The following is a 27,463-nucleotide window of genomic DNA, read 5'->3' as shown; positions in this document are numbered from 1 at the left end:
CGTCGGCCGTCCCGTGGATGATGAGCAAGTTTTCGTCTCTCATGTTGTGCAGGTTGTGCAGCACACTGGCCGCCTGCGAGGAAGGAGGGCCTGCTGAGCGGGGGTTGGGGGGGGTGGGGTCTGTTTTCCGGGCCGGTGGCGGGCTCCCCCTCCCCAACCCCCAGCCCCCCAGGCTCCCGCCGCCCCCCAAACTCAGCGTGGGGGACCCCGGCGTTACCTGATAAGTGCTGTCGTCCTTGGTGGGTCTGCCCAAGTATCGCTCCGAGAAAGCCGAAGCTGCACCCCAAAAAAAACAGAACAGAGAGGGTGGGGTTGGGGGAGCCGGGCGCCCCATCTTCTCGGGACCCCCCCCCCCCTTCTCACGGCGTTTCTTAGGGTTTATCACTGGGACTAGGCCTCGGCCCAGGGCGAGGGTTAGATTGAGTCTGACCCAATTATCTCGTTCCTACCCCGGGGCTTAGAACTGAGTTTGGTGCCGAGTAATAATAATAACAATAATAATATTCAATAGTATTTAGTCAATAGTATTGATTGAGCGCTTACTACGTGCAGAGCACTGGCCTAAGCGCTTGGAATGAACAAGCCGGCAACAGAGAGAGACGGCCCCTGCCGTCTGACGGGCTCTCGGTCTAATAATAATAATGTTGGTATTTGTTAAGCGCTTACTACGTGCAGGGCACTGTTCTAAGCGCTGGGGGAGACACGGGAGAATCAGGTCGTCCCACGTGGGGCTCCCAGTCTTCATCCCCATTTGACAGATGAGGGAACTGAGGCCCAGAGAAGTGAAGCGACTCGCCCACAGTCACCCAGCTGACAAGTGGCGGAGCCGGGATTCGAACCCGCGACCTCGGACTCCAAAGCCCGGGCTCTTTCCACTGAGCCACGCTGCTTCGTAACGCCGGTATTCGCTAGGCGCTTCCTATGTGCCGAGCACCGCTCTAAGCGCTGGGGGAGATACGGGGTCATCAGGTTGGCCCGCGTGGGGCTCGCGGGCTTCGTCCCCGTTTGACGGATGAGGGAGTAAGTGCTTAAAAATACCACGATTATTATTATTCTTATTATCACTATCTTTTAGGGGTAGGGTTCAGGTTAGGGCTAGAGGAGGGTTAAGACAGCGTGGCTCAGTGGAAAGAGCACGGGATTTGGAGTCAGAGGTCATGAGTTCGAATCCCGGCTCTGCCACTTGTCAACTGTGTGACTGTGGGCGAGTCACTTCACTTCTCTGTGCCTCAGTCACCTCATCTGGAAAATGGGGATGAAGACTGTGAGCCCCACGTGGGACAACCTGATTCCCCTGTGTCTACCCCAGCGCTCAGAACGGTGCTCGGCACCTAGTGAGCGCTTAACAGATACCAACATTATTATTATTACTAGGGGTACGGTTAGGGTTAGATTTAGCCTGACCCGATTATCTCATCGTGGCTCAGTGGCAAGAGGCCGGGCTTGGGAGTCAGAGGTCGTGGGTTCTAATCCCACCTCTCCGCCACCTGTCAGCTGGGTGACCGTGGGCAAGCCACTTCACTTCTCTGGGCCTCGGTTTCCTCATCTGGAAAATGGGAATGAAGCCTGTGAGCCCCACGTGGGACAACCCGATGACCTCGTATCTCCCCCAGCGCTTAGAACAGTGCTGGGCACACAGTAAGCGTTTAACAAATACCATCATCATTCTTATTATTATCTTGTAGCTACCCCAGCGCTTAGAACGGTGTTTGGCACATAGCAACTGTTTAACAAAAGCCATAATCATTCTTCTTCTTCTTCTTATTTTTTAGGGTTATGGTTAAGGTTAGGGCTAGATAAAGTCTGACCTGATTATCTCGTATCTCCCCCAGCGCTTAGGACAGTGTTTGACACATAGTGAGTGCTTAACAAATACCACAATCATTATTATTCTTATTATCGTTATTTATATGCCGAAGATTAATGTCAGGAAGACTTAATAATAATAATAACGATGGTATCTGTTAAGCGCTTCCTATGTGCCAAGCACTGTTCTAAGCGCTGGGGGAGATACGAGGTCATCGGATTGTCCCACGTGGGGCTCACGGTCTCCAACCCTCTTTTCCAGATGAGGGAACTGAGGCACGGAGAAGTGACTCGTCCACAGTCACACTGCTGACAAGTGGCAGAGCCGGGATTCGAACCCATGACCTCTGACTCCCAAGCCCGGGCTCTTTCCACTAAGCCACGCCGCATAAATACCATCATTATCAGTATCGGTCGTATTATTTCTTGGTTGAGGGTCGAACGGGGTCTGAAATCTCACGGCCCCCGGGGTGGAGGGCTTCTAACGGCAGCGGGATCCTCCACGATTAAGGATTTGGGGGTGGGAGGAAAAGTTTCCTCGTCGTCACCCCGAATCCCGCGGTTCGTTCCGCCGGCGAAGCCGAGCGCCCCGCGTCCCCGACCGGCCACATCGGGATGTCACGCCGAGGTCACCCGGAGGACAAGCGGCCGGGCCGGGATTAGAACCCAGGACCTCTGACTCCCGGGCCGGCGGCCTACCCGCTAGGCCGCCCTGCTTGTCCAGCATCGGCCGGGTAAAAAGTACTGTATTAAGCACTTGGAAAAATATATGTTGGTATTTGTTAAGCGCTTACTATGTGCCGAGCACTGTTCTAAGCGCTGGGGTGGATACAGGGTCATCAGGTTGTCCCGCGGGAGGCTCACAGGCTTCATCCCCATTTGACAGATGAGGGAACTGAGGCGCGGAGAAGTGAAGTGACTTGCTCGAAGTCACACGGCTGATAAGTGGTGAGGCCGGGATTAGAACCCACGACCTCTGACTCCCAAGGTCAGAGAAGTGAAGTGACTCGCCCACGGTCACACAGCTGACAGGTGGCAGAGCTGGGACCAGAAACGTAGGTTGGGTTAATAATAATAATAATAATAATAATAATGATGTAATAATTGGGGTATTTGTTAAGCGGCGCTGACTCTGCGCCAAGCACTGTTCTAAGCACTTCTTTTGACGTGTCTCCGCCACTGCGAGCCCGTTGTGGGCGGGGACGGTCTCTATTTGTTGCTGAGTTGTACTTCCCAAGCGCTTAGTCTTGGAAGCAGCATGGCTCAGTGGCAAGAGCCCGGGCTTGGGAGTCAGAGGTCATGAGTTCGAGTCCCGGCTCTGCCCCTTGTCAGCTGGGTGACCGTGGGCGAGTCACTTCACTTCTCTGGGCCTCAGTGACCTCATCTGGAAAATGGGGATTAACCGTGAGCCTCGGGTGGGACGACCCGATGACCCTGTATCTCCCCCAGCGCTTAGAAGGGTGCTCCGCACATAGTAAGCGCTTAACAAATACCAACATTATTACCGCCGAACGTATGAAGCGCTCACCGTACAACCGCAGGTCCGTAATGGGAGCGAAGACGGATGCGCATTTGAAGAGATGCTCGTCGGACTTCAGGATCATCGACGCGACGTAGCCCCCGTAGCCCTGCGGACGGGAGAATCGATCGATCGATCAATCTGTCGTATTCAATAATAACGACGGTATTTGTTAAGCGCTTACTATGTGCCCGAGCACCGTTCTAAGCACTGGGGTACATACAGGGCAATCAGGTTGTAATAATAATGTTGGTATCTGTTAAGCGCTCACTAGGTGCAGAGCACTGTTCTAAGCGCTGGGGGAGATACAGGGTCATCGGGTCGTCCCGCGTGGGGCTCACAGGCTTCATCCCCATTTGACAGATGAGGGAACTGAGGCCCAGAGAAGTGAAGTGGCTCGCCCAAAGTCACACAGCTGACAAGTGGCGAGGCCGGGATTCGAACCCACGACCTCTGACTCCCAAGGCCGGGCTCTACCCACGAACCCGCGCTGCTTCTCCAAAGCACTTACTGTGTCAGACCACTGTAATAATAATAATAATAATAATAGTATTTGTTAAGCGCTTACTAGGTGCCAGGCACTGTTCTAAGCGTTGGGGGAGATACAAGCTGATCAGGTTGGACACAGTCCCTGTCCCACGTGGGGCTCACAGTCTCCATCCCCATTTGACAGATGAGGGAACTGAGGCACGGAGAAGTGAAGTGACTTGCCCAAGGTCACACAGCAGGCAAGTGGCAGATGTAGGATCAGAACCCAGGTCCTTCTGACTCCCCAGCTCATGCTCTAGAAGGTCATGGGTTCCAATCCCGGCTCCGCCACTTGTCTGCTGTGTGACCTTGGGTGGAATCACTTCACTTCTCCGGGCCTCAGTTCCCTCATCTGGAAAAGGGGGATGGAGACTGGGAGCCCCACAGGGGAGGGGGATTTGGTCCAACCCCATTTGCTTGTATCCACCCCAGTGCTTAGTACAGTGCCTGGCACATAGTAAGCGCTTACCAAACACCATAATTATTTATTATTATTATCATTAATAAAATCAAGTTGGACACAGTCCCCGTCCCGCATGGGGCTCACGGTCTTCATCCCCATTTGACAGATGCGGAAACTGAGGTCCAGACAAGTGATGTGACTTGCCCAGGATCCCACAGCAGACAAGAGGCAGAGGTAGGTTTAGAACCCAGGACTTAGAGAAGCAGCGTGGCTCAGTGGAAAGAGCCCGGGCTTGGGAGTCAGAAGTCATGGGTTCGACTCCCGGCTCTGCCACTCGTCAGCTGGGTGACCGTGGGCGAGTCACTTCACTTCTCTGGGCCTCGGTTCCCTCATCTGGAAAATGGGAATGAAGACTGTGAGCCTCCCTGGGACAACCCGATGACCCTGTCATAATAATGATAATGTTGGTATCTGTCAAGCGCTTACTATGTGCCGAGCACTGTTCTAAGCGCTGGGGGAGATACGGGGTCATCGGGTCGTCCCACGTGAGGCTCACAGTTAATCCCTACTTTTACAGATATATCTCCCCCAGCTGTATCTCCCCCAGCGCTTAGAACAGCTCTCTGCACATAGTAAGCGCTTAACAAATACCAACATTATTATTATTTGTGATCCCCAGCCTGTGCCCTACGCTGACCGCTTCCTGAGTGTACTGTGCTGAGCACTTGGGAGAGTCCACTACAGCAGAGTAGGTAGCGTGTTCCCTGCCCACGACAAGCTTAAATATTCATTCATTCAGTCAATCGGTGGTATTTATTGAGCGCTTACCGCGTGCAGAGCACTGTACTAAGCGCTTGGAAAGCATTGATTGACGGGGAAAAGAGCATGTCTTCTGCCTCTGCTGAACTGAACTCTCCCAAATGCTCGGCATAGTGCTCCGCACGCAGGAAGTGCTCAATAAATAGCACTGATTGATTGGGTCGGGGCAGTTTTAAGACTCAAAGGGAGACAATCCGGGCCGTGCGGACCCCATTTTGGGCACCCCATAAAAGACTCCGGCGAGGACGCTAGTGCCTTGGCGTCAGAGGACCTGGGTTCGAATCCCGGCTCTGCCACTTGCTCGCCGTGTGACCTCGGGCCAGTCATTTGACTTCTCTGTGCCTCAGTCTCCTTAATGGTGAAATGGGGATTCGATACCTACTAAAAATGATAATAGCTGTGGTATTGGTTAAGCGCTTACCGTGTGCCAGGCACCGTACGAGGCGCTGGGGCGGAGACGAGCTAATCGGGCTGGGCCCAGTCCCTGTCTCACGTGGGGTTCACGGTCTCCATCCCCAGTGACAGAGGAGGGAACTGAGGCGCAGGGAATAATAATGATAATTATGGTGTTTGTTAAGCGCTTACTATGTGCCAAGCACCGTCCTAAGCGCTGGGGTAGATACAAGGTCATCAGCTGGTCCCCCGTGGGGCTCCCGGTCTTCATCCCCATTTAACGGATGAGGGAACCGAGACCCAGAGAAGTGCGGTGACTGGCCCGAGGTCACCCAGCCGACAGGCGGCGGAGCCGGGATTAGAACCCACGACCTTCCGACACCCAGGCCCGGGTTCCACCCACTGGGCCGCGCTGCTTCTTTACCTGGTCTCCCTCCCGCTTAGACACGCGGGACGGGGACTGCGTCAGGCCTAACTGACCTGGGTCTACCGCAGCGCTTAGGGGAGTGTCTGACACATAGCGAGCGCTTAACAAATACCACGAAGAAAAAGAAAACAGAGCAAGGGGGGGCTGGAGAAGGGGTGACAGGAGGGGATCCCCAACGTGCCAAGCGGAGCCCGGGCCGGGGGAGAGGGGCGAGGGCAGGACGGGGTCGGTCCCCTTCCCCCTTTACCTTTCCGAAAATGCTCAGCCTCTTGGAGTCGACAAACGGCTGTTTCAGAAGCGACCTGCGGTGGAGAACCCGGCGTTGATTTCCTCTGCGTCAACCAGGTCGAGTCATTTCCCTTCTCCCGGCCTCGGTTTCCCCCTTTGGGAAACGGGGCGGGTGGCGGGGGGATCCGACCCCTGTTCTCCCTCCCCCTTAGACCGGGAGCCCCGTGGGGGACGGGGCCCGGGGCTGGCCTCATTGCCTCCTATCTGCCCCGGCGCTTAGTACAGCGCTCAGGGAAGCAGCTGTGGCTCAGGGGCAAGAGGCCGGGCTTGGGAGTCAGAGGTGGTGGGTTCTCGTCCCGGCTCCGCCGCCTGTCAGCTGGGTGACCTTGGGCGAGTCATTTAGCTTCTCTGGGCCTCAGTTCCCTCATCCGGAAAATGGGGATGGAGACTTTGGCCAAGTCACTTCGCTTCTCTGGGCCTCAGTTCCCTCATCCGGAAAATGGGGATGGAGACTTTGGCCAAGTCACTTCGCTTCTCTGGGCCTCAGTTCCCTCATCCGGAAAATGGGGATGGAGACTTTGGCCAAGTCACTTCGCTTCTCTGGGCCTCAGTTCCCTCATCCGCCAAATGGGGATGGAGACTTTGGCCAAGTCACTTCGCTTCTCTGGGCCTCAGTTCCCTCATCTGAAAAATGGGGATGGAGACTTTGGCCAAGTCACTTCGCTTCCCTGGGCCTCACTGACCTCATCTGTAAAATGGGAATTGAGGCTGGGAGCCCCATGTGGGACAATCTGATTAGCTTGTATTCCCCCCCAGTGCTTAGAACAGTGCTTGGCACATAGTAAGCGCTTAATAAATACCATTATCGTCTTCTTCTCCTTCTCCGGTGCTTGGCACAGAGCAAGCGTGGAACACAATAATACCTGGGACGTTAGCAGGGTCCCTGCTCCTATGAGTTTACTGCCTGGGTGAGGGGAGTGGGGGGATTCAGAGGAGGGATTCTGGGGTGGGAGGGTCTCGGGACGGGGGGGTCCTAGGGTGGGAGATAATAATAATAATAATAATGATGATAATAATAATAATGACGATGGTATTTAAGTGCTTACTATGTTCCGGGCACCGTACTAAGCGCTGGGGTAGATACAAGGTCATCGGGTGGTCCCACATGGGACCGACAGTCTTCATCCCCATTATCCAGCTGAGGGAACCGAGGCCCCGAGAAGCAAAGTGACTCACCCGAGGTCACACAGCAGACAAGTGCCGATGACGAGGGTGTTCGTTAGGCGCTTACTATGTGCCAGGCACCGTTCTAAGCGCTGGGGGAGACAGAAGGTCATCGGGTGGTCCCACATGGGACTGACAGTCTTCATCCCCATTTCCCAGCTGAGGGAACCGAGGCCCCGAGAAGCCAAGCGACTCACCCGAGGTCACGCAGCCGACGAGGGGCCGAGGCGGGATCAGAACCCGGGACCTCCTGGCCCCCGGGCCCGGGCTCTCCCCCTAGGCCGCGCCGCCGTCGGGTCCCGGGGCGGGCGGCCTTGGGGTCGGGGGGGGTCTGGCGGGGCAGCGGGGGGCGGAGGGGCTCACCTGACGGCGGCCATCTGGTCGTTGGCGTCGACGACGCCGAGGGCCCGGTGGACGCCGCGGAGGAGGCTGAGCCCGCGGGCGCCGCTGCCCCGGCCGGCGAAGCGGGCCACGATGACGCCCCCGGCCTGGCCCAGCACCGACGACCAGTCCGCCTCGAACCGCTCGCTCACCGCCTCACACCCCGGACCTTCGCCCCTGAAGAACAACAGAAGCAGCGGGGCTCAGCGGAAAGAGGCCGGGCTGGGGAGTCCGAGGTCATGGGTTCGAATCCCGGCTGGGTGACTGGGGGCGGGTCACTTCGCTTCTCTGGGCCTCGGTGACCTCATGTGTCAAATGACGATGAAGACCGGGAGCCTCACGTGGGACCACCTGATGACCCTGTATCTACCCCAGTACTTAATAATAATAATAATAATGATGATAATGATGACGTTGGTATTTGTTAAGCACTTACGATATGCCAAGCACTGTTCTAAGTGCTGGGGTAGATACAAGGTCATCAGCTTGTCCTATGTGAGGCTCACAATCTTCATCCCCGTTTTACAGATGAGGCCCAGAGAAGTGAAGCGACTCGCCCACGGTCCCACAGCTGACAAGCGGCAGAGCCGGGAGTCGAACCCGTGACCTCTGACTCCCAAGCCCGGGCTCTTTCCACTGAGCCACGCTGCTTCCTCCACAAATACCAACATTATTATTATTATTATTAGTGACCGGAGCCCAGGCTGGGGAGGCAGAGGACGTGGGTTCTAATTCCGCCTCCGCCCCTCGTCCGCCCTGTGACCTTGGGCCAGCCGCTTCACTCCTCTGGGCCTCAGTGACCTCGTCTGTCAAATGGGGATGGAGACTGGGAGCCCCACGGGGGACAACCCGATTTCACTGTATCTACCTCAGTGCTTAGAACAGGGCTTGGCACATAGTAAGCGCTTAAGAAACACCCTCATCATCGGCACTTGTCTGCTGTGTGACCTTGGGTGAGCCGTTTTGCTCCTCTGGGCCTCAGTTTCCCTCATCTGTAAAATGGGGATGAAGACTGTGAGCCTCACGTGGGACGACCTGATCACCTTGTATCTACCCCCAGCGCTTAGAACAGTGCTCTGTACAGAGTAAGCGCTTAAATACCAACATTATTATTAGTAAGCGCTTAACAAATACCATTATTATTATTATTTCTCTCTGTCTTCATAGGTTTCTGTCTTTCACTCGAGTTCTCTCTGTCTGTCCCTCTCTGTCTCTATTTCTCCATCTTTCTCTCCCTCTGAAGCAGCACGGCTCAGTGGCCAGAGCCCGGGCTTGGGAATCAGTGGTCGTGGGGTCTAATCCCACCTTTCATTCATTCATTCAGTCAATAGTATTTATTGAGCGCTTACTATGTGCAGAGCACCGTACTAAGCGCTTGGAATGAACGAGTCGGCAACAGATAGAGACGGTCCCTGCCGTTTGACGGGCTTACGTCTGCCGGGTAACCTTGGGCAAGCCGCTTCACTTCTCTGGGCCTCAGTTCCCTCATCTGGAAAATGGGGATTGAGACGGTGAGCCCCACGTGGGGCAACCTGATGACCTTGTATCTCCCCCAGCGCTTAGAACAGTGCTTGGCACCTAGTAATAATAATAATATTAATAATGTTGGCATTTGTTAAGCGCTTCCTATGCGCAGAGCACTGTTCTAAGCGCTGGGGTAGACACGGGGGAATCAGGTTGTCCCTCGTGGGGCTCACAGTCTTAATCCCCATTTTACAGATGACGTAACTGAGGCGCAGAGAAGTGAAGTGACTCGCCCACAGTCACACGGCCGACGAGTGGCCGAGCCGGGATTTGAACCCATGATCTCTGACTCCAGAGCCCGTGCGCTTTCTACTGAGCCACGCTGCTTCTCGAAGCCCTTAACAAACACCATCACTATTATTATTATAGTTGCAGCATTTGTTAGGCGCTTACTAGGTACCAAGCACTATTCTAAGCGCTGGGATAGATACCAGCTCATCAGGTTGGAGACCCAGCCCCTGTCCCACACGGGGCACTCGCCACTTGTCAGCTGGGTGACTGCGGGCGAGTCGCTTCACTTCTCTGGGCCTCAGTTCCCTCATCTGGAAAATGGGGATTGAGACTGTGAGCCTCACGTGGGACAACCTGATTATTGTTAAGCACTTACTATGTGCCAAGCACTGTTTTAAGCACTGGGGTAGATGCAGGGTCATCAGGCTGTCCCAGTCTTCAAGCAGCGTGGCTCAGTGGAAAGAGGCCGGGCTTGGGAGTCAGAGGTCATGGGTTCGACTCCCGGCTCTGCCGCTTGTCAGCTGGGTGACTGCGGGCGAGTCGCTTCACTTCTCTGGGCCTCGGTTCCCTCCTCTGTGCAATGGGGATTTAGACGGTGAGCCCCACGTGGGACGGCCCGATGACCCTGTATCTCCCCCAGCGCTTAGAACGGTGCTCTGCGCATAGTAAGCGCTTAACAGATACCACCCTTATTATCCCCATTGCACAGATGAGGTCACTGAGGCCCAGAGAAGTGAAGTCGCTTGCCCAAAGTCACACAACCGACAAGAGGTAGAGCCGGGATTAGAATCCCCGGCCTCGGACTCCCAAGCCCGGCCTCTTCCCACTAAATCACTCTAATTCCAGCCCCGCCACTTGTCTGCTGTGTGACCCTGGGCAAGTCGCTTCACTTCTCTGGGCCTCAGTTCCCTCCTCTGGAAAATGGGAATGGAGACGGTGAGCCCCACGGGGGACGACCCGATTTGCCTGTATCCATCCCAGCGCTTAGTACGGGGCCTGGCACCCGGTAAGTGCCGATCAAACACCATCGTTATTATTAGTACTGTTATTAAGCTCACCGTGAGCAGGGAATGCGTCCGTTCCATCGTGCCACTGTCCTCTCCCGAGCGCTTCGTACAGTGTTCTGCACGTGGTAGCCGCTCAATAGATACCACTGAACGAAGGATTGAATGAGCTCAGCTCCTCCCCTCAGGCAACGCCCCCCTCCGGCTGCCCCCCGATGCCCCCCCCACCCCCCAGAGCTGAAAGTCGGGACCCCGGCCTAGCCGGGAGGACAGAGCCCCAGGCTGCGACGCGGGAGGCTTTGGGCCGCTCTCTGCCTCGGTTTCCCCCTCTGCATTCATTCAATCATAGTCATTCAGTACTTACTGTGTGCAGAGCACTGTACTGAACGCTCGGGAGAGGACAATACAGCAATAAACAGCGACATTCCCCGCCCACCACGAGCTCACGGTCTAGAGGGGGATCTGGAAAGCGGATCTAATCTGATCATCTTGTGGAATTGGTTAAGCGCTCACTGTGCTAAACCCTGGATATAATAATTATGATGATGATGATGATGATGATGTCGGTATTCGTTAAGTGTGTATTATGTGCCAAGCACCGTTCTAAGCACTGGGGTCGATGACAAGCAGGGGTTGAGAAGCAGCGTGGCTCAGTGGAAAGAGCCCGGGCTTGGGAGTCAGAGGTCATGGGGACGAATCCTGGCTCCACCGCTCGTCAGCTGGGGGACTGTGGGCGAGTCACTTCGCTTCTCAGGCCTCAGTTCCCTCATCTGGAAAATGGGGCTGAAGACTGGGAGCCTCACGTGGGACGACCCGATGACCCTGTATCTACCCCAGCGCTTAGAACAGTGCTCTGCATGTAGTAAATGCTTAGCAAACACCAACAGTATGATTATGATTATTACAAGGTAATCAGGTTGTCCCCCGTGGGGCTCCCAGTCTTCATCCCCATTTTCCAGATGAGGGAACTGAGGCCTGAGAAGTGAAGTTGGTATTTGTTAAGCGCTTACTATGTGCAGAGCACTGTTCTAAGCGCTGGGGTAGATACAGGGAAATCAGGTCGTCCCACGTGAGGCTCACAGTCTTCCCATCTTACAGATGAGGGAACTGAGGCACAGAGAAGTTGAGTGACTTGCCCAAGGTCACACAGCTGCCAAGTGACAGAGCCGGGATTCGAACCCATGACCTCTGACTCCAAAGCCCGGGCTCTTTCCACTGAGCCACGCTGCCTATGTACAGTGAAGCGACTTGCCCAAGTCGCACAGCCGACGAATAGGTGGAGTCGGGATTAGAACCCAGGTCCCCTGACTCTCAGGGCTGGGCTCTCTCCATTAGCTCACGCTGGGTCACCTCTAGTGCTGCAGCACAGAGCTTAGCGTACAGTTAGGCACTTTACATAGACCGCGTTTATAACGATCCTTCCCTTCGCTTTTGCGCTCATCGATTTCAAAACTGATGCGTGAGAAGCAGCGTGGCTTAATGGGTAGAGTCCGGGCCTGGGAGTTAGAAGGACCTGGGTTCGAATCCCGGCTCCACCACCTGTCCGCTGGGTGACCTTGGGCAAGTCGCTTCGCTTCTCTGGGCCTCAGTTCCCTCATCTGGAAAATGGGGATGAAGACTGGGACCCCCACGGGGGACGGGGATGGGGATACAAACTGATTAGCTTGTATCTACCGCAGTGCTTAGTACAGTGCCTGGCACATAGTAAACCCTGTCGTAGAGAAGCAGCGTGGCTCAGTGGAAAGAGCCCGGGCTTGGGAGTCAGAGGTCATGGGTTCGAATCCCGGCTCTGTCAGCTGGGTGACTGTGGGCAAGTCACTTCACTTCTCTGTGCCTCATTTACCTCATCTGGAAAATGGGGATTAACCGTGAGCCTCACGTGGGACAACCGGATGACCCTGTATCTCCCCCAGCGCTTAGAACGGTGCTCTGCACATAGTAAGTGCTTAACAAATACCAACATCATTATTAACAAATACCACCATTATTATCATCATTATTAGGAGTCAGAAGATGTGGGTTCTAATCCCGGCTCCGCCACTTATCAGCGGTGTGACTGTGGGCCAGTCGTTTGACTTCTCGGTGCCTCAGTGACCTCAACTGTGAAATGGGGATGAAGACTGTGAGCCTCCCGTGGGACAACCCGATGACCCTGTATCTCCCCCAGCGCTTAGAACAGGGCTCGGCACATAGTAAGCGCTTAACCGATACCAACATTATCATTACGATTATTATTACTTTTCCAAGCCCTTAGTACAGTACTCTGCACAGAGTCAGCACTCAATAAATACGACTGAACGAATACCATCCCCAAAAAAAATTATGACCCGAATAAAGCTCTCCTGGAACGATCCTCTGTGGGAAACCTTGGTGAGGAGGGGAAGAAGATAAAAATCAAATCAAATCCAAATGGCTTTTTCCAAAGATATTTCCACAGGAAAATGCTCGAGTAACAGGCATCGTGCCTAAATGTTTTGATTTTGCTCCAGACACTGTTGTTTTGGAGCCATTTCACAGGGCGGAAGGCGTGGAATCGAGAGCAGAGCCGATTCCAAGGGTAATTTATTCATTCGTTCATTCGATCGTATTTACTGAGCGCTTCCTAGGTGCAGAGCACCGGACTAAGCGCTTGGAATGGACAAATCGGTCACAGATAGAGACGGTCCCTGCCCTTGGACGGGCTCATCAGCCAATATCCCTCTTAGAAGGGTGTCACGTTGGCTCACGGTAGGAATGGGGTAAAACCGAGGTCAGACGGGGCCGAGGCCCGGATGGATTCCGGGAGCCCGTGGATGAGGACGGAGCGGCCCGTGGCACCGGTGCCGACCCGGAGGCCGCCCTGTGCCTCCAAGAGCCGGGCACGCACAGGGAGACGGGATCGGGAGGCAGAGGGAGCGTTCTGGGGACACGGGGACACCGAGGTCAGACAGGGCCGCGGCCCGGATGGATTCTGGAGCCGTGGATGAGGACGGAGCGGCCCGGGGTCACTGCGGCCATCCAGGAGGCCGCCCTGTGCCTCCAAGAGCCGGGCACGCACAGGGCCACGGGATCGGGAGGCAGAGGGAGCGTTCTGGGGACACGGGGACACCGAGCTCGGACAGGACCGCGGCCCAGCCGGACGGTGGGAGCCCGTGGCCGAGGACGGAGCATCCCGGGGCCACCGTCGCCAACCGGGAGGCCGCTCTCCGCCTCCAAAATCCGCTCCCGGACCGACGGACGAGGAGGCCGGAGAGCAAACGGCGCCGGGCGCGGCCCACATCGCACACGGTGCCACGACGAGAGGGCGGCCATTTCGTGTGGCCAGTGTGGCCGGGACCGCGGGTCCCACGGGGGCCTCCTCGGTCACTCCCGCGCTCCGGGGCCAACGGCACCCTCGGCGGTGTCTGCTTCCGGTCTGGAGGATGGCCTTATGTGCCGTAGAAATCGTAATAGCCCTAGGGGTAGGCGGTAGCCACCGAGGTGGTAAAGATAATAATAATAATAATAACGTCGGTATTCGTTAAGCGCTCACTGTGTGCCGAGCACCGTTCCAAGCTCTGGGGGGGATACGGGGTCATCAGGTTGTCCCACGGGAGGCTCGCAGTCTTCACCCCCATTTTACAGAGGAGGGAACTGAGGCACAGAGAAGCGGAGTGACTCGCCCACAGTCACACAGCTGACAAGTGGCAGAGCCGGGATTCGAACCCACGACCTCTGAGCCCCAAGCCCAGTCTCTTTCCACTGAGCCACGCTGCTTCTCTAGTAGGTGGCGGAGGTGGCAAGAGCGGAAATAGCATTTATTGAGCGCCTGCCAGGTGCTCTGCACAACCTTGTCTGTCCGTGTCCCCCGATCAGACCGTGAGCCCGTCAAAGGGCAGGGACCGTCTCTATCTGTTGCCGACTTGTTCATCCCAAGCGCTTAGTCCGGTGCTCTGCACATAGTGAGCGCTCAATAGATACTATTGAATGAATGAATGAACCCTATGGTTCCGGAGCAGCGTGGCTCAGTGGATAGAGCCCGGCTTGGGAGTCAGAGGTCGTGGGTTCTAATCCCTCCTCCGCCACCTGTCAGCTCTGTGATTTGGGGCAAGTCACTTCTCAGGGCCTCAGTGACCTGATCTGGAAAATGGGGATGAAGACGGTGAGCCTCACGGGGGACAACCTGATGCCCCTGTATCTCCCCCAGCGCTCAGAACGGTGCTCGGCACATAGTAAGCGCTTAACGAATACCAACGTTATTATTATTATTACTTTGGGATCTGAAATCCTCATTGCAGAAAGGATGTTGGGAGCTCCCCTTTTAGCCCGTCAGCTCACTGTGGGTAGGGAATGTGTTTACCGACTCCGTTATACTCTCCTCTCCCAAGCGCTCAGTCCAGCGCTCTGCACACGGTTAGCTCTCGATAACAATGATGGGCTAACAGGGCTAAGATCTGCCCTTCCCTCTCCATCCAAACGGCCCCCACGCTGATCCAAGCCCTCTCATTCAATTCATTCATTCCATAGCATTTATTGAGCGCTTCCTATGTGCAGAGCACCGTACTAAGCGCTCGGAATGGACAAATGGGTCACAGACAGAGACGGTCCCTGCCCTCCGCCGGGCTCACGGTCTGATCGGGGGAGACGGACGAGAACAGTAGCGACGAATAGAATCGAGGGGATGAACATCTCATTAAAACGATAGCAAATCGAATCGAGGCGATGGCCATTTCATTAACAAAATAAATAGGGTTAACAGAGTCCTTCTCCTCTTCCTCCTGGATGAGCGGATGGGTGTCCCGGCTGACCTCCCTGCCTCCTGTCTCTGCCCCGCTCCGGTCCACGCTTCGCTCTGCCGCGGGTCATTTTGCGACAGAAACGTTCAGGCCACGTCTCCCCGCTCCTCAAGCCCCCTCCGCATCCGACAGAAGCCCGTCACCGTCGGCTTTCAAGGCGTCCATCGAGTGGCCCCGTCCTCCCTCCCCCGGCCCCTCTCCTCCTCCTCCTCCGGCCCGGCCCGCACGCCCCGCTCCTCTCGAGCCGACCTCCTCCCTGCCCCGCCACCTCCTCTATCTCCCCGCCGACCCCCGGCCCGCGTCCCGCCTTTGGCCCGGGACGCCCTCCCTCCTCAAATCCCACAGACGACGACTCTTCCCCCTTTCGAAGCCTTATTGAAGACCCACCTCCTCCCGGAGGCCTTCCCAGACTGCGCCCTCCTCTCCTCTTCTCCCACTCCCTTCTGCGTCGGCCTCGCGCGCAGATTTCCTCGTTGTTTCTCCCTCCCTCAGCCCCAAACCACTCATGTCCACCTCCGTCATTTATTTATATTTATTAACGTCTGCTTCCCCCCTCTAGACCGTGGCCTCGCTGAGGGCAGGGAAGCCTTCTACCACCTCTGTTATACTGTTATGTTATACTCTCCCAAGTGCTTAGCACAGTGCTCTGCACCCCAGTAAGTGCCCAATCAATATGGTCGATTGATCGAGGGCAGAGATTTGCTTTACTAACTCTACTGGTCCTCTCCCGAGCGCTCAGCAGAGTGCTCCGCACACAGCAGACCGTCGGCGCTGGAGGGCGGGATTGTGTATATTCATCTTAGTCTAGAGAAGCAGCGCGGCTCAGTGGCAAGAGCCCGGGCTTGGGAGTCAGAGGTCATGGGTTCGAATCCCGGCTCCGCCCCTTGTCAGCTGGGTGACTGTGGCCGAGTCACTTCGCTTCTCTGGGCCTCAGTTCCCTCATCTGGAAAATGGGGATGAAGACTGGGAGACTCACGTGGGACAACCTCATTCCCCTGTATCTACCCCAGCGCTCAGAACGGTGCTCTGCACGTAGTAAGCGCTTAACAGATACCAACGTCGTTATTATTATTCTCCCGAGCATTCAGCACAGTGCTCTGCACACAGCTGACTCTCGGATCCTTGCCGGCGGGGATCATGTCTGCCACCTCCATTGGATCGCGCACCGAGTCACTCCGCCACTTGGCAGCTGTGTGACTTTGGGCGAGTCACTTCACTTCTCTGGGCCTCGGTTGCCTCGTCTGGAAAATGGGGCCGAAGACCGGGAGCCCCACGGGGGACAACCTGATCACCTTGTATCTCCTCCAACGCTCAGAGCAGTGCTTGGCACATGGTAAGCGCTTAACAAATACTACTGTTATTATTAAGTGCCTTTGAGGGTGCTCTGTACGCAGTAAATGCTCAATAAATACCATGACTGATCGATACCTGGAGTTTCCCCTCAAGCTGGTCTTTCTGGACCCTGGAGGAACTGAAGGTTTGACCAGGCCCAGAGAACATTAAATGATAATAATGTTGGTATCTGTTAAGCGCTTACTATGCGCAGAGCACCGTTCTGAGCGCTGGGGGAGATACGGGCGTCATCGGGTTGTCCCGCGGGAGGCTCCCGGTCTTCATCCCCATTTGACAGATGAGGTCGCTGAGGCCCAGAGAAGTGACTCGCCCACAGTCACCCAGCTGACAAGGGGCGGAGCCGGCAGTCGAACCCACGACCTCTGACTCCGAAGCCCGGGCTCTTTCCACTGAGCCGCGCTGCTTCCCCTAATGATGATGTGTCAGCGTGGCTCCGTGGAAAGAGCCCAGGCTGGGGAGTCAGAGGTCGTGGGTTCTAATCCCGGCTCAACCGCTTATCAGCTGGGTGACCTTGGGGAGGTCAGTTCACTTCTCTGGGCCTCAGTTCCCTCATCTGTAAAATGGGGGCTGAAGACCGCCAGCCCCACGGGAGACCACCTCATTTCTTTCTATCTACTCCAGTGCTTAGAAGAGCACTGGGATAGCAGTGTGGCTCAGTGGAAAGAACCTGGGCTTCGGAGTCAGAGGTCACGAGTTCGACTCCCGGCTCCGCCACTTGTCAGCCGGGTGACTGGGGGCGAGTCACTTCTCTGTGCCTCAGTTCCCTCATCTGTAAAATGGGGATGAAGACGGTGAGCCCCACGTGGGACGACCCGATGACCCTGTATCTCCCCCAGCGCTGAGAACGGTGCTCTGCACATAGTAAGCGCTTAACGAAGTCCAACGTTATTATGATTAGAAGAGGGCTTGGCACCTAGTCGGCGCTGAACAAATACCATCATTATTAATTCCAAGGAGCAGGTCAACGACAATCCAGAAACGGTGATCCCTAGAGGTATTTGTTGAGCGCTTCATAGGTGCAGAACACTGTGCTACCCGCTCAGGTTGGATGAAGCAGAATCGCCTAATGGCTACAGCCCGGGCCTGGGAGTCAGAAGGACCCGGGTTCTAATCCCGGCTTCTCCAACTGTCCGCCGGGTGAGCTTGGGCAGGTCACTTCTCTGGGCCTCAGTTCCCTCAGCTGTAAAATGGGGATTAAGACGGTGAGCCCCACGGGGGACAGGGATTGTGTCCAATCTGATTTGCTCGGTGCTCAGAACAGTGCTTGGCACGTAGTCAGCGCTTAACAAATACCATCGTCATCATCATTACTATTATTATGTATTGCTATTATTCTTGTCTGTCTCCCCGATTGGACCGTAAGCCCGTCAAAGGGCAGGGACTGTCTCTGTTACCGATCTGTCCATTCCAAGCGCTCAGTACAGCGCTCTGCACATAGTAAGCGCTCAATAGATACTACTGAATGAATGATCATCATCGTCATCTAGCCCAGTGCTACCAGAGCGGATGCAGACGGAGCTGGGGGGAGAGACGTGTCCACGGAGTCGGAAACGACTCGACGGCCAAAGACGAGCCCCCGGCGCTCAGTACAGTGCCTGGCCCATAGTAAGCGCTCGACAAATACCATTCTTCTTCTCGTTATCGTCACTGTTATTGTTACAGTCATCATGAGCGTCCGACGCGACCGAATTAGCAGAAAATCCTTCTTATTCCCCAGACCATCTGTCGTCCCCTCAGCAAACCCTCCCCGTATTTCCAGCGGCCGCATCTCCCCGCTCATTCAGAGGAGGCAGGCGAAGGCAAGCGGTGGAAAAATGAGCTGAAATCGATGCTTTGACCCTAATCGTCTGGAAAAGGGAGATATCCATCATTTTCCCCGGGGGCCTTCTGCGATACATCTTCCCTCTCTACGTTACGACGTGCTCTCTAGGTCCGTGAGAGACAGGGTGGGAAATGCGTTCGCCGTCTACGAATCGGGCACTGAACGTCGGATTCGATTTTTCACGTCGTGCCCCGGAGGAGACGGGGACCGGGAAAGGGACGAGTCTGGGAAGCGGGCCCTCGGCCGGAGCTTCGCTCACTCGTTCCCTTAATCGTATTTGTCGAGCGCTTACCGGGTGCGGGGGCACCGTACTGAGCGCCCGGGAGAGGCCGATAGAACGGGAAGCAGCGCGGCTCAGTGGAAAGAGCCTGGGCTTCGGAGTCGGAGGTCACGGGTCCGACTCCCGGCTATGCCACTTGTCAGCTGTGGGACTGGGGGGGAGTCACTTCTCTGTGCCTCAGTGACCTCATCTGTGAAATGGGGATTAAGACGGTGAGCTTCACAGGGGACGATCGGATGACCCTGTATCTCCCCCAGCGCTTAGAAAGCTGCTCTGCACATAGTTAAGCGCTTAACAAATACCAACATTATTAACAATAAATGGACACATTCCCTCTCGCAGAGAGAGGAGAGCCTAGAGGGGGAGACGGACATGAATAGAAATAAATGAATGAGGGATGTGGACGTAAGCGGTGAGGGGTTGAGGGAGGGGGGGATGAAGAAGGGGAGCGAGTTCGGGGCGACGCGGAAGGGAGCGGGAGGAGAGGGGAGGAGGGCGCGGTCGGGGAAGGCTTCCTGGAGGAGACGTGCAGCCCAGGGGAGCTTCTGTGAAAACCTTCTTCCACGAGGGTAGGGTCCTTGTCTCAGTGGATAAATGGTATTTATTAAGGGCTTATTATGCAAGTATATTATGTGTGGCCCGGGATTCGAACCCATGATCTCTGACTCCAAAGCCCATGCTCTTTCCACCGAGCCACGCTGCCTCTCTAATTATTATGTGTGGCCTGGGAGTCAGGAGGCCATGGGTTCTAATCCTGACTCCACCACTTGTCCGGTGGGTGACCTTGGGCAAGTCACTTCACTTCTCTAGGCCTCAGTTGCCTCATCTGGAAATGAGAAGCAGCGTGGCTCAGTGAAAAGAGGCCGGGCTTTGGAGTCAGAGGTTATGGGTTCGAATCCCCGCTCTGCCCCTTGTCAGCTGTGGGACTCTGGGCAAGTCACTTCACTTCCCTGTGCCTCAGTTACCTCATCTGTCAAATGGGGATGAAGACTGGGAGCCCCACGTGGGACAACCTGATTCCCCCGGGTCTACTCCGGGGCTTAGAACAGTGCTCTGCACATAGTAAGCGCTTAACAAATACCAACATTATTATTATTATCATTGTTATTATGTGCAGAGCACCGTACTAAGAGTTTGGGAGAGGAATGGAAGCAGCGTGGCCTAGTGGCTCGAGCCCGGGCCTGGGAGTCAGAAGGTCATGGGTTCTAATCCTGACTCTGCCACTTGTCTGCTGTGTGACCTTGGGCAAGTCACTTCACTTCTCTAGGCCTCAGTTACCTCATCTGGAAAATGGGGATCGAGACTGTGAGCCCCACGTGGGAGCGGGACTGTGTCCAACTTGGTCTGCTTGGCAAGCTTAGTAGAGTGCCTGCCACATAATAATAATAATAATAATTGGGGTATTTGTTAAGCACTTACTATGTGCCAAGCCCTGGGGAAGATACAAGGTCAGCAGGTTTTCCCACATGGGGCTCACAATCTTTATCCCCATTTTACAGATGAGGGAACTGAGGCACAGAAAATAATCATCATAATGTGGGTATTTGTTAAGCACTTACTAGGTGCCAAACACTGTTCTAAGAGCTGGAATAATAATGATGGTATTTGTTAAGTGCTCACTGTGTGCCAAAGTGAAGTCGCTAGCCCAAGGTCACACAGCAGACAAGTGGTGGAGCCAGGATTAGAACCCACGACCTCTGACTCCCAAGCCCGGGGTCTTGCCACTAAGCCATGCTAGTAAGTGCTTAATAAGTACCCCAATTATTGTTATTATTAAGCACTTAATTAAGCATTAAGCACGTATTAGGTGCCAAGCACCGTTCTAAGCACTGGGGTAGACATGAGTTACGCAGATTGGACAATCCCTGTCCCATATGGGACTCACAGTCTTAATAATGACGGTACTTGTTAAGCGCCCAGTATGTGTCAAGCACTGTTCTAAGCGCTAGGGTAGATACGACCTAATCGGGTCGTCCCAGGTGGGGCTCACAGTCTTCATCCCCATTTTCCAGATGAGGGAACTGAGGCCCAGTGAAGTGACTTGCCCAAAGTCACACAGCTGACAAGCGGCGGAGCCCAGATTGGAACCCACGACCTTCTGATTCCCGGGTCCGGACTCTATCCACTCTGCCATGCCCCATTTTTACGGACGAGGCAACTGAGGCACGGAGCCGTGAAATGACTTGCCCAGTTGGTATTCACCCTACCCTCTGCCCCACAACATCTATGTCCCTATCTGTCATTTGTTTATTCCTAATAATACTAATAATAATGGTATCTGTGAAGCGCTTACTAAGTGCCAAGCAGTGTTCTAAGCCCTGGGGTAGACACAAGGTCATCAGGTCGTCCCCCGTGGGGCTCCCGGTCTTCATCCCCACTTGACAGATGAGGTCACTGAGGCCCAGAGAAGTGAAGCGGCTTGCCCGAGGTGACAAAGCAGGGCAAATGGCGGAGCCGGGATTAGAACCCACGTCCTCCTCCGCCTCCCAAGCCCGGCCTCTTCCCGCTAAGCCACGATAACGTCCGTCTCCCCCTCTGGAATCTAAGCTATCGTGGGCCGGGAAACGTGTCTACCAACCCTGTTCTAGCGTATTCTCCCAACCACATAGTAAGTGCTCTGCACACAGTAGGCGCTCAATAAATTCGACTGACTTAATGAAATGCTCGGCACCCAGTAAGCGCTCAGCAGCGTGGCTCGGCGGCAAGAGCCCGGGCTTGGGAGTCAGAGGTCCTGGGTTCCAATTCCGGCTCCGCCACCTGTCGGCTGGGTGACTCGGATCGAGCCGCTTCACTTCTCTGGGCCTCGGTGACCTCATCTGCAAAATGGGGATTAAGACTGTGAACTCCACGTGGGACAACCTTGCATTCATGGATTCAGTCGTATTTATCAAGTGCTTACTGTGTGCAGAGCACTGTACTAAGCGCTTGGAAAGTCCAGTTCGGCAACAAATAGAGACCATCCCAACCCAACGACGCGTTCAGTCTAGAAGGGGGAGACAAGTCTATCTTGTATCTACTCCAGCCTTTAGAACAGTGCTTGGCACATAATATGTGCTTAACAAATACCATCATCATCATTATTATTAACAAATACCATTACCATTATTATAAATCCCACGGATCGACTGACCCACGGGAGTGGAGTCGCGCGGCCGGGCGGATTCTCACCAACACCACCGTCCCCCCCCCCCCCCCCCCCCCCCCCCCCCCCGATCTCACAGGCCCGTAACCTTGGCGTCCCCTTCGACTCGTCTTTCTCATTCCACCCACATTTTCGATCTGTCGCCAAATCCGGTCCGTTTATCTTCCTATCGTTCTTATTCTCCTTCTATCCTCCATCCACACCCCCTCCCTCGGAGGACTCATTCGCTCCCACGGCTTCGACCACCACCTCTCGCGGACGATTCCCACACCCCCCTCTCCGGCCCCGCTCTCTCTCCCTCTCTGCGGTCTCGCATCTCCTCATTCATTCATTCATTATCCATTCATTCATTAATTCGTATTTATTGAGCGCTTACTGAGTGCAGAGCACCGTACTAAGCACTCGGAATGGACAATCGGGCAACAGACGGAGACCATCCCTGCCCACTGACGGGCTCACCGTCTAATCGGGGGAGACGGACCAAAACAACATAATGTAATCATGATAACTAGAATGAAGGGGATGGACACCTCATTAACAAAATAAACAGGGGAATAAAAATCTATCCAAATGAGCAGAGTGCCGAGGGGAGGGGAAGGGAGAGGGGGAGGAGCAGAGGGAAAGGGGGGAAAAGGGGGCTTAGCTGAGGGGAGGTGAAGGGGGGGTAGAGAGCGAGCAGCGGGAGCAGAGACAAGGGGGACCATGACACAAGGTAACAATAATAATAATAATAATGTTGGTATCTGTTAAGCGCTTACTACGTGCCGAGCACCGTTCTAAGCGCTGGGGTAGACACAGGGGAATCGGGTTGTCCCACGTGGGGCTCACAGTCTTCATCCCCATTTGACAGATGAGGTAACTGAGGCACCGAGAAGTTAAGTGACGCGCCCACAGTCCCACAGCTGACAGGTGGCAGAGCTGGGATTCGAACTCATGAGCTCTGACTCTAAAGCCCAGGCTCTTTCCACTGAGCCACGCTGTAGGGCTCTGAAGAGGGGAAGAGAGTGAGTTTGGCGGGGGTGAGGAGGGAGGGCCTTCCGGGACGGTGGTAGGACGTGGGCCTACCGCCTTCAGGACATCTCTACTTGGATGTCCCACCGACACCTCAAACTTACAGTGTCCAAAACGGAGCTCTCCATCTTCCCACCCAAACCCTGTCCCCCTGGTGACTTTCGCATCCCCGTAGGCAGCACCACCATCCTTCCCCCCTTCTCCCCTTCCAAGCCCTCCCGAGAGGTCCCCTCCTCCAAGAGGCCTTCCCACACCGAGCCCCCCTTTTCCTCCGCTCCTCCTCCCCTCCCCGTCTCCCCCACTCCCTCCCTCTGCTCTACCCCCTTCCCCGCCCCACACCGCTTGTCTATAGATGTACACATCTATCATTCTATTTATTTTATTAATGATGTGGACATATCTCTGATTCTATTAATTTTATGAATGATGTGGATATATCCCTTTTTCTATTTATTTGATTAATGATGTGAACAGATCTTTAATTCGATTTATTTCTATTGATACCTGTCTACTTGTTTTGTTTCGTTGTCCGTCTCCCCCCTTCTAGACCGTGAGCCCGTCGTCGGGTAGGGATCGTCCCTCTCCGTCGCCGAACTGGACTTTCCCAGCGCTCAGTCCAGTGGTCCGCACACAGTAAGTGCTCAAGAAATACGATCGAATGAGTGAATGAATCCTTCCCGTGTCCCCAGTCCACAACCTTGGCATTCTCCTCAACTCATCTCTCATTCAACCCACGTATTCGATCCGTCACCAAACGGCATCAGTCCCACCTTCAGAGCGTCGCCACGACCTGCCCTCTCCTCTCCGTCCAAACGGCTCCCAAGCTGAGCCGAGCCCTCGGCCTTTCCCCGCCCCGTCTCCTGCATCGGCCTCCCGGCTGACCTCCCCGCCTCCGGCCTCGCCCCGCTCCGCTCCACGCTTCCCTCCGCCGCCCGCATCATTTACCGACAAAAACGTTCGGTCCACGTCTCCCCGCTCCTCAAGACCCTCCAGGGGTTGCCCGCCCCCCTCCCCATCGAACAGAAACCCATGACCGTCAGCTTTAAAGACGGCCAGTGGGTTGCCTCCTCCTCCTCATCCTTCCCCTTATGTCTTCCTTCTTCCCCTCTCCTCCTCCTCCACCTCTTCCTCTTCATCCTTCTCCTCCTCTCCCTTCTTCCTCCTCCTCCTTCTCTTCCTCTCCTTCCTCCTTCACCTTCTTTTCCTCCTCCTCCTTCCCTACCTCCTCTCATTCTCCTTCCCCTCTTCCTCCTCCTCCTCCTCTTCATCCTTCTCCTCCTCTCCCTTCTTCCTCCTCTCCTTCCTCCTCTCCTTCCTCCTCCTTCTTCTCTTCCTCCTCCTCCTTTCCTGCCTCCTCTCATTCTCCTTCCCCTCTTCCTCCTCCACCTCTTCCTCTCCTTCTCCTCTCCCTTCCTCCTCCTTCTTCCCTACCTCCTCTCATTCTCCTTCCCCTCTTCCTCCTCCTCCTCCTCTTCATCCTTCTCCTCCTCTCCCTTCTTCCTCCTCTCCTTCCTCCTCCTTCTTCTCTTCCTCCTCCTCCTTTCCTGCCTCCTCTCATTCTCCTTCCCCTCTTCCTCCTCCACCTCTTCCTCTCCTTCTCCACTCCCTTCCTCCTCCTTCTTCCCTACCTCCTCTCATTCTTCTTCCCCTCTTCCTCCTCCTCCTCCTCTTCATCCTTCTCCTCCTCTCCCTTCTTCCTCCTCTCCTTCCTCCTCTCCTTCCTCCTCCTTCTTCTCTTCCTCCTCCTCCTTTCCTGCCTCCTCTCATTCTCCTTCCCCTCTTCCTCCTCCACCTCTTCCTCTCCTTCTCCACTCCCTTCCTCCTCCTTCTTCCCTACCTCCTCTCATTCTCCTTCCCCTCTTCCTCCTCCTTCTCTTCCTCTCCTTCCTCCTCCACCTTCTTTTCCTCCTCCTCCTTCCCTACCTCCTCTCATTCTCTTTCCCCTCTTCCTCCTCCTTCTCTTCCTCTCCTTCCTCCTCCACCTTCTTTTCCTCCTCCTCCTTCCCTACCTCCTCTCATTCTCCTTCCCCTCTTCCTCCTCCTCCTCCTCTTCATCCTTCTCCTCCTCTCCCTTCTTCCTCCTCTCCTTCCTCCTCCTTCTTCTCTTCCTCCTCCTCCTCCTCCTCCTTTTTCTCCTCCTCCTCCTCCTCCTCCTCCTCCTCCTCCTTTCCCCTTCCTCCTCTCACTTGGCTGATTTTCTCCTTGGCAGAGAGAAAAGTGTGACTGTGTCCTTCCTGAAATCATCACCCTCGTCTCCTTTCATCCAGGCTACATTAAAAGCCGCCCTTTCGAGCGTCCCTCATCCCTCCGGCCCTGAATAATTTCCATTTCTTCCACCTTTGAAGCAGAAAGACGCTTTATCCCAGACCAACTTGAAGTGAGACTTGAATTCTGAGAGATAATTTCGAAATTTCACCTCTAGGGCAGCCGGGGGAGCAAAAGGAGAGAAGCAACGTGGCCTAGTCGATGGAGCCCGGGCCTAGGAGTCAGAAGGACCTGCGTTCGAAACCTGGCTCTGCCACGGGCCTGCTGAGAGACCTCGGGCAAGTCATTTCATGTTTCTGGGCCTCGGTCCCCTCATCGGGAAAATGGGGAATTGAGACCGGAAGCCCCACGCGGGACAAGGACTGTGTCCAATTCGATTTTCGTCTATCCACCCCAGTGCTTAGTACAGTGCCTGGCACATAGTAATTGCTTAAAAAATACCATTACTATTATTATTATGTATTGTTATTATTATGGTATTTGTTCAGCGCTTACTACGTGTCAAGCACTGTCCCAAGCACTGGAAATAAAATCTAAACGCTTACTATGTCAGAGTGCTATGTGCTCATTTGTATATATTATTCATTACCCTATTTATTTTGTTAGTGAGGTGTACATCCCCTTGATTCTATTTCTCTTGATAATGTTGTCTGGTTTTTGTTTCGTTCTGTTTTGCCCTGCTGTCTGTCTCCTCCGATTAGACTGTGAGCCCATCACTGGGCAGGGACTGTCTCTATCGGTTGCCCAATTGTCCATTTCAAGCGCTTAGTTCAGTGCTCTGCACATAGTAAGCGCCCAGTAAATACTATTGAATGAATGACTGAAGCACTGTTCTAAGCGCTGGGGTAGATATAGGGTAATCAGGCTGTCCCCCGTGGGGCTCACGCTTTTAATCCCCATTTTCCAGATGAGGTCACTGAGGCCCAGAGAAGTGAAGTGACTTGCCCAAGGTCACCCAGCAGACAAGTGGCGGAGACAAGATTAGAACCCAAGACCTCTGACTCCCAAGCCCGTACGGTTTACCACTAAGCCACGCTGCTCGGACCTGGGGGTCAGAAGGGCCTGGGTTCCCGTCCCAGCTCCGACCCATGTCTGCTGTGTGACCTTGGACAAGTCCTTTCGCATCTCTGGGCCTCAGTTTCCTCACCTGCAAAATGGGGATTAAGACTAGGAGCTCCAGGGGGGACAGGGACTGTGTCCAACCTGATAACCTTGTATCCACCCCAGTGCTTAGCACAGTGCCTGGAACAGAGTAAGCGCTTAACAAATACCATTATCATCATCATTATTATTATCGAGTCCAGACCTGGGAGCCAGAAGGACCTGGATTCACATCCCGGCTCTTTCATTCGCTCATTCATTCATTCGATGGTATGAGCACTGCGCTAACGACCATTGTTTTTACGAGATGTTCTTCCCCTTGACGCTGTTTAGTGCCATTGTTCTTGTCTGTCCGTCTCCCCCGATCAGACTGTAAGCCCGTCAAACGGCAGGGACCGTCTCTATCTGTTGCCGACTTGTTCATCCCAAGCGCTTAGTACAGTGCTCTGCACATAGTAAGCGCTCAATAAATACTATTGAATGAATGAATGAATGTATTTAATCCATTTAATACATTTGCGGAATCCGGTGGTATTTAATAATGATGGTATTTTGTACGATGTGCCAAGCACTGCTCTAAGCACTGGGGGGATACAAGATCATCGGGTTGTCCCAAGTGGGGCTCACAGTCTTCTTCCTCATTTTCCAGATGAGGTAACAGAGGCCCAGAGAAGTGAAGTGACTTGCCCAAGGTCACCCAGGTGACAAGTGGCGGAGGCGGGATTAGAACCCATGACCTCTGACTCCCAAGCCCGGGCTCTTGCCACTGAGCCCCGCTGCTTTCCTAATAATAATAACCATGGTATTTCTTAAGCACTGACTACATGCCAGGCACTGTGCTAAGCACTGGGGCGGGTACGAGCTGATCAGGTTGGACACAGTCCCTGGCCCACGTGGGGCTCGCAGTCTTCACCCCCATTTTCCAGATGAGGGAACTGAGGCCCAGGGTAGTGAAGTGACTTGCCCGAGGTCCCACAGCAGACAAATGGCAGAGCCGGGATTAGAACCCATAACCTCCTGACTCCCAGGCCTGGACTCTATTCCCTACGCCGTGCTGCTCCTCTAGTCTAGAGAAGCAGCGTGGCTCAGTGGAAAGAGCCCGGGCTTGGGAGTCAGAGGTCATGGGTTCGAATGCCGCCTCTGCCCCTTGTCAGCTGTGGGACCGTGGGCGAGTCACTTCACTGCTCGGGGCCTCAATTCCCTCATCTGTCAAATGGGGATGAAGACTGGGAGCCTCATGTGGAACGA

At 54.7% G+C, this 27,463-nt stretch overlaps 1 protein-coding gene across 2 annotated transcripts in view; it reads right to left on the bottom strand.

The window, feature by feature from the left end:
- The window catches only part of DPP10 (dipeptidyl peptidase like 10), a 184,745-nt gene that overhangs the window by 5,680 nt on the left and 151,602 nt on the right, over positions 1-27,463 (bottom strand). Inside the window, exons 20-24 of one of the 2 annotated variants that reach the window (XM_029073455.2) lie at positions 7,711-7,905; positions 6,143-6,197; positions 3,335-3,434; positions 218-276; positions 1-73 (exon numbers count right to left, since the gene is read on the bottom strand). In XM_029073455.2, the coding sequence (XP_028929288.1) occupies positions 1-73; positions 218-276; positions 3,335-3,434; positions 6,143-6,197; positions 7,711-7,905 (482 nt within the window). The remainder of the gene's footprint in view (positions 74-217; positions 277-3,334; positions 3,435-6,142; positions 6,198-7,710; positions 7,906-27,463) is intronic. The other variant, XM_029073464.2, reaches the window with a different exon arrangement.

Source organism: Ornithorhynchus anatinus, chromosome 1 (assembly GCF_004115215.2).
Source record: "Ornithorhynchus anatinus isolate Pmale09 chromosome 1, mOrnAna1.pri.v4, whole genome shotgun sequence".
In the NCBI taxonomy this organism is placed as follows: Eukaryota; Metazoa; Chordata; class Mammalia; order Monotremata; family Ornithorhynchidae; genus Ornithorhynchus; species Ornithorhynchus anatinus.
Note: the sequence above shows the minus strand (reverse complement) of the source record. Positions and strands in the feature narration are given on the sequence as shown.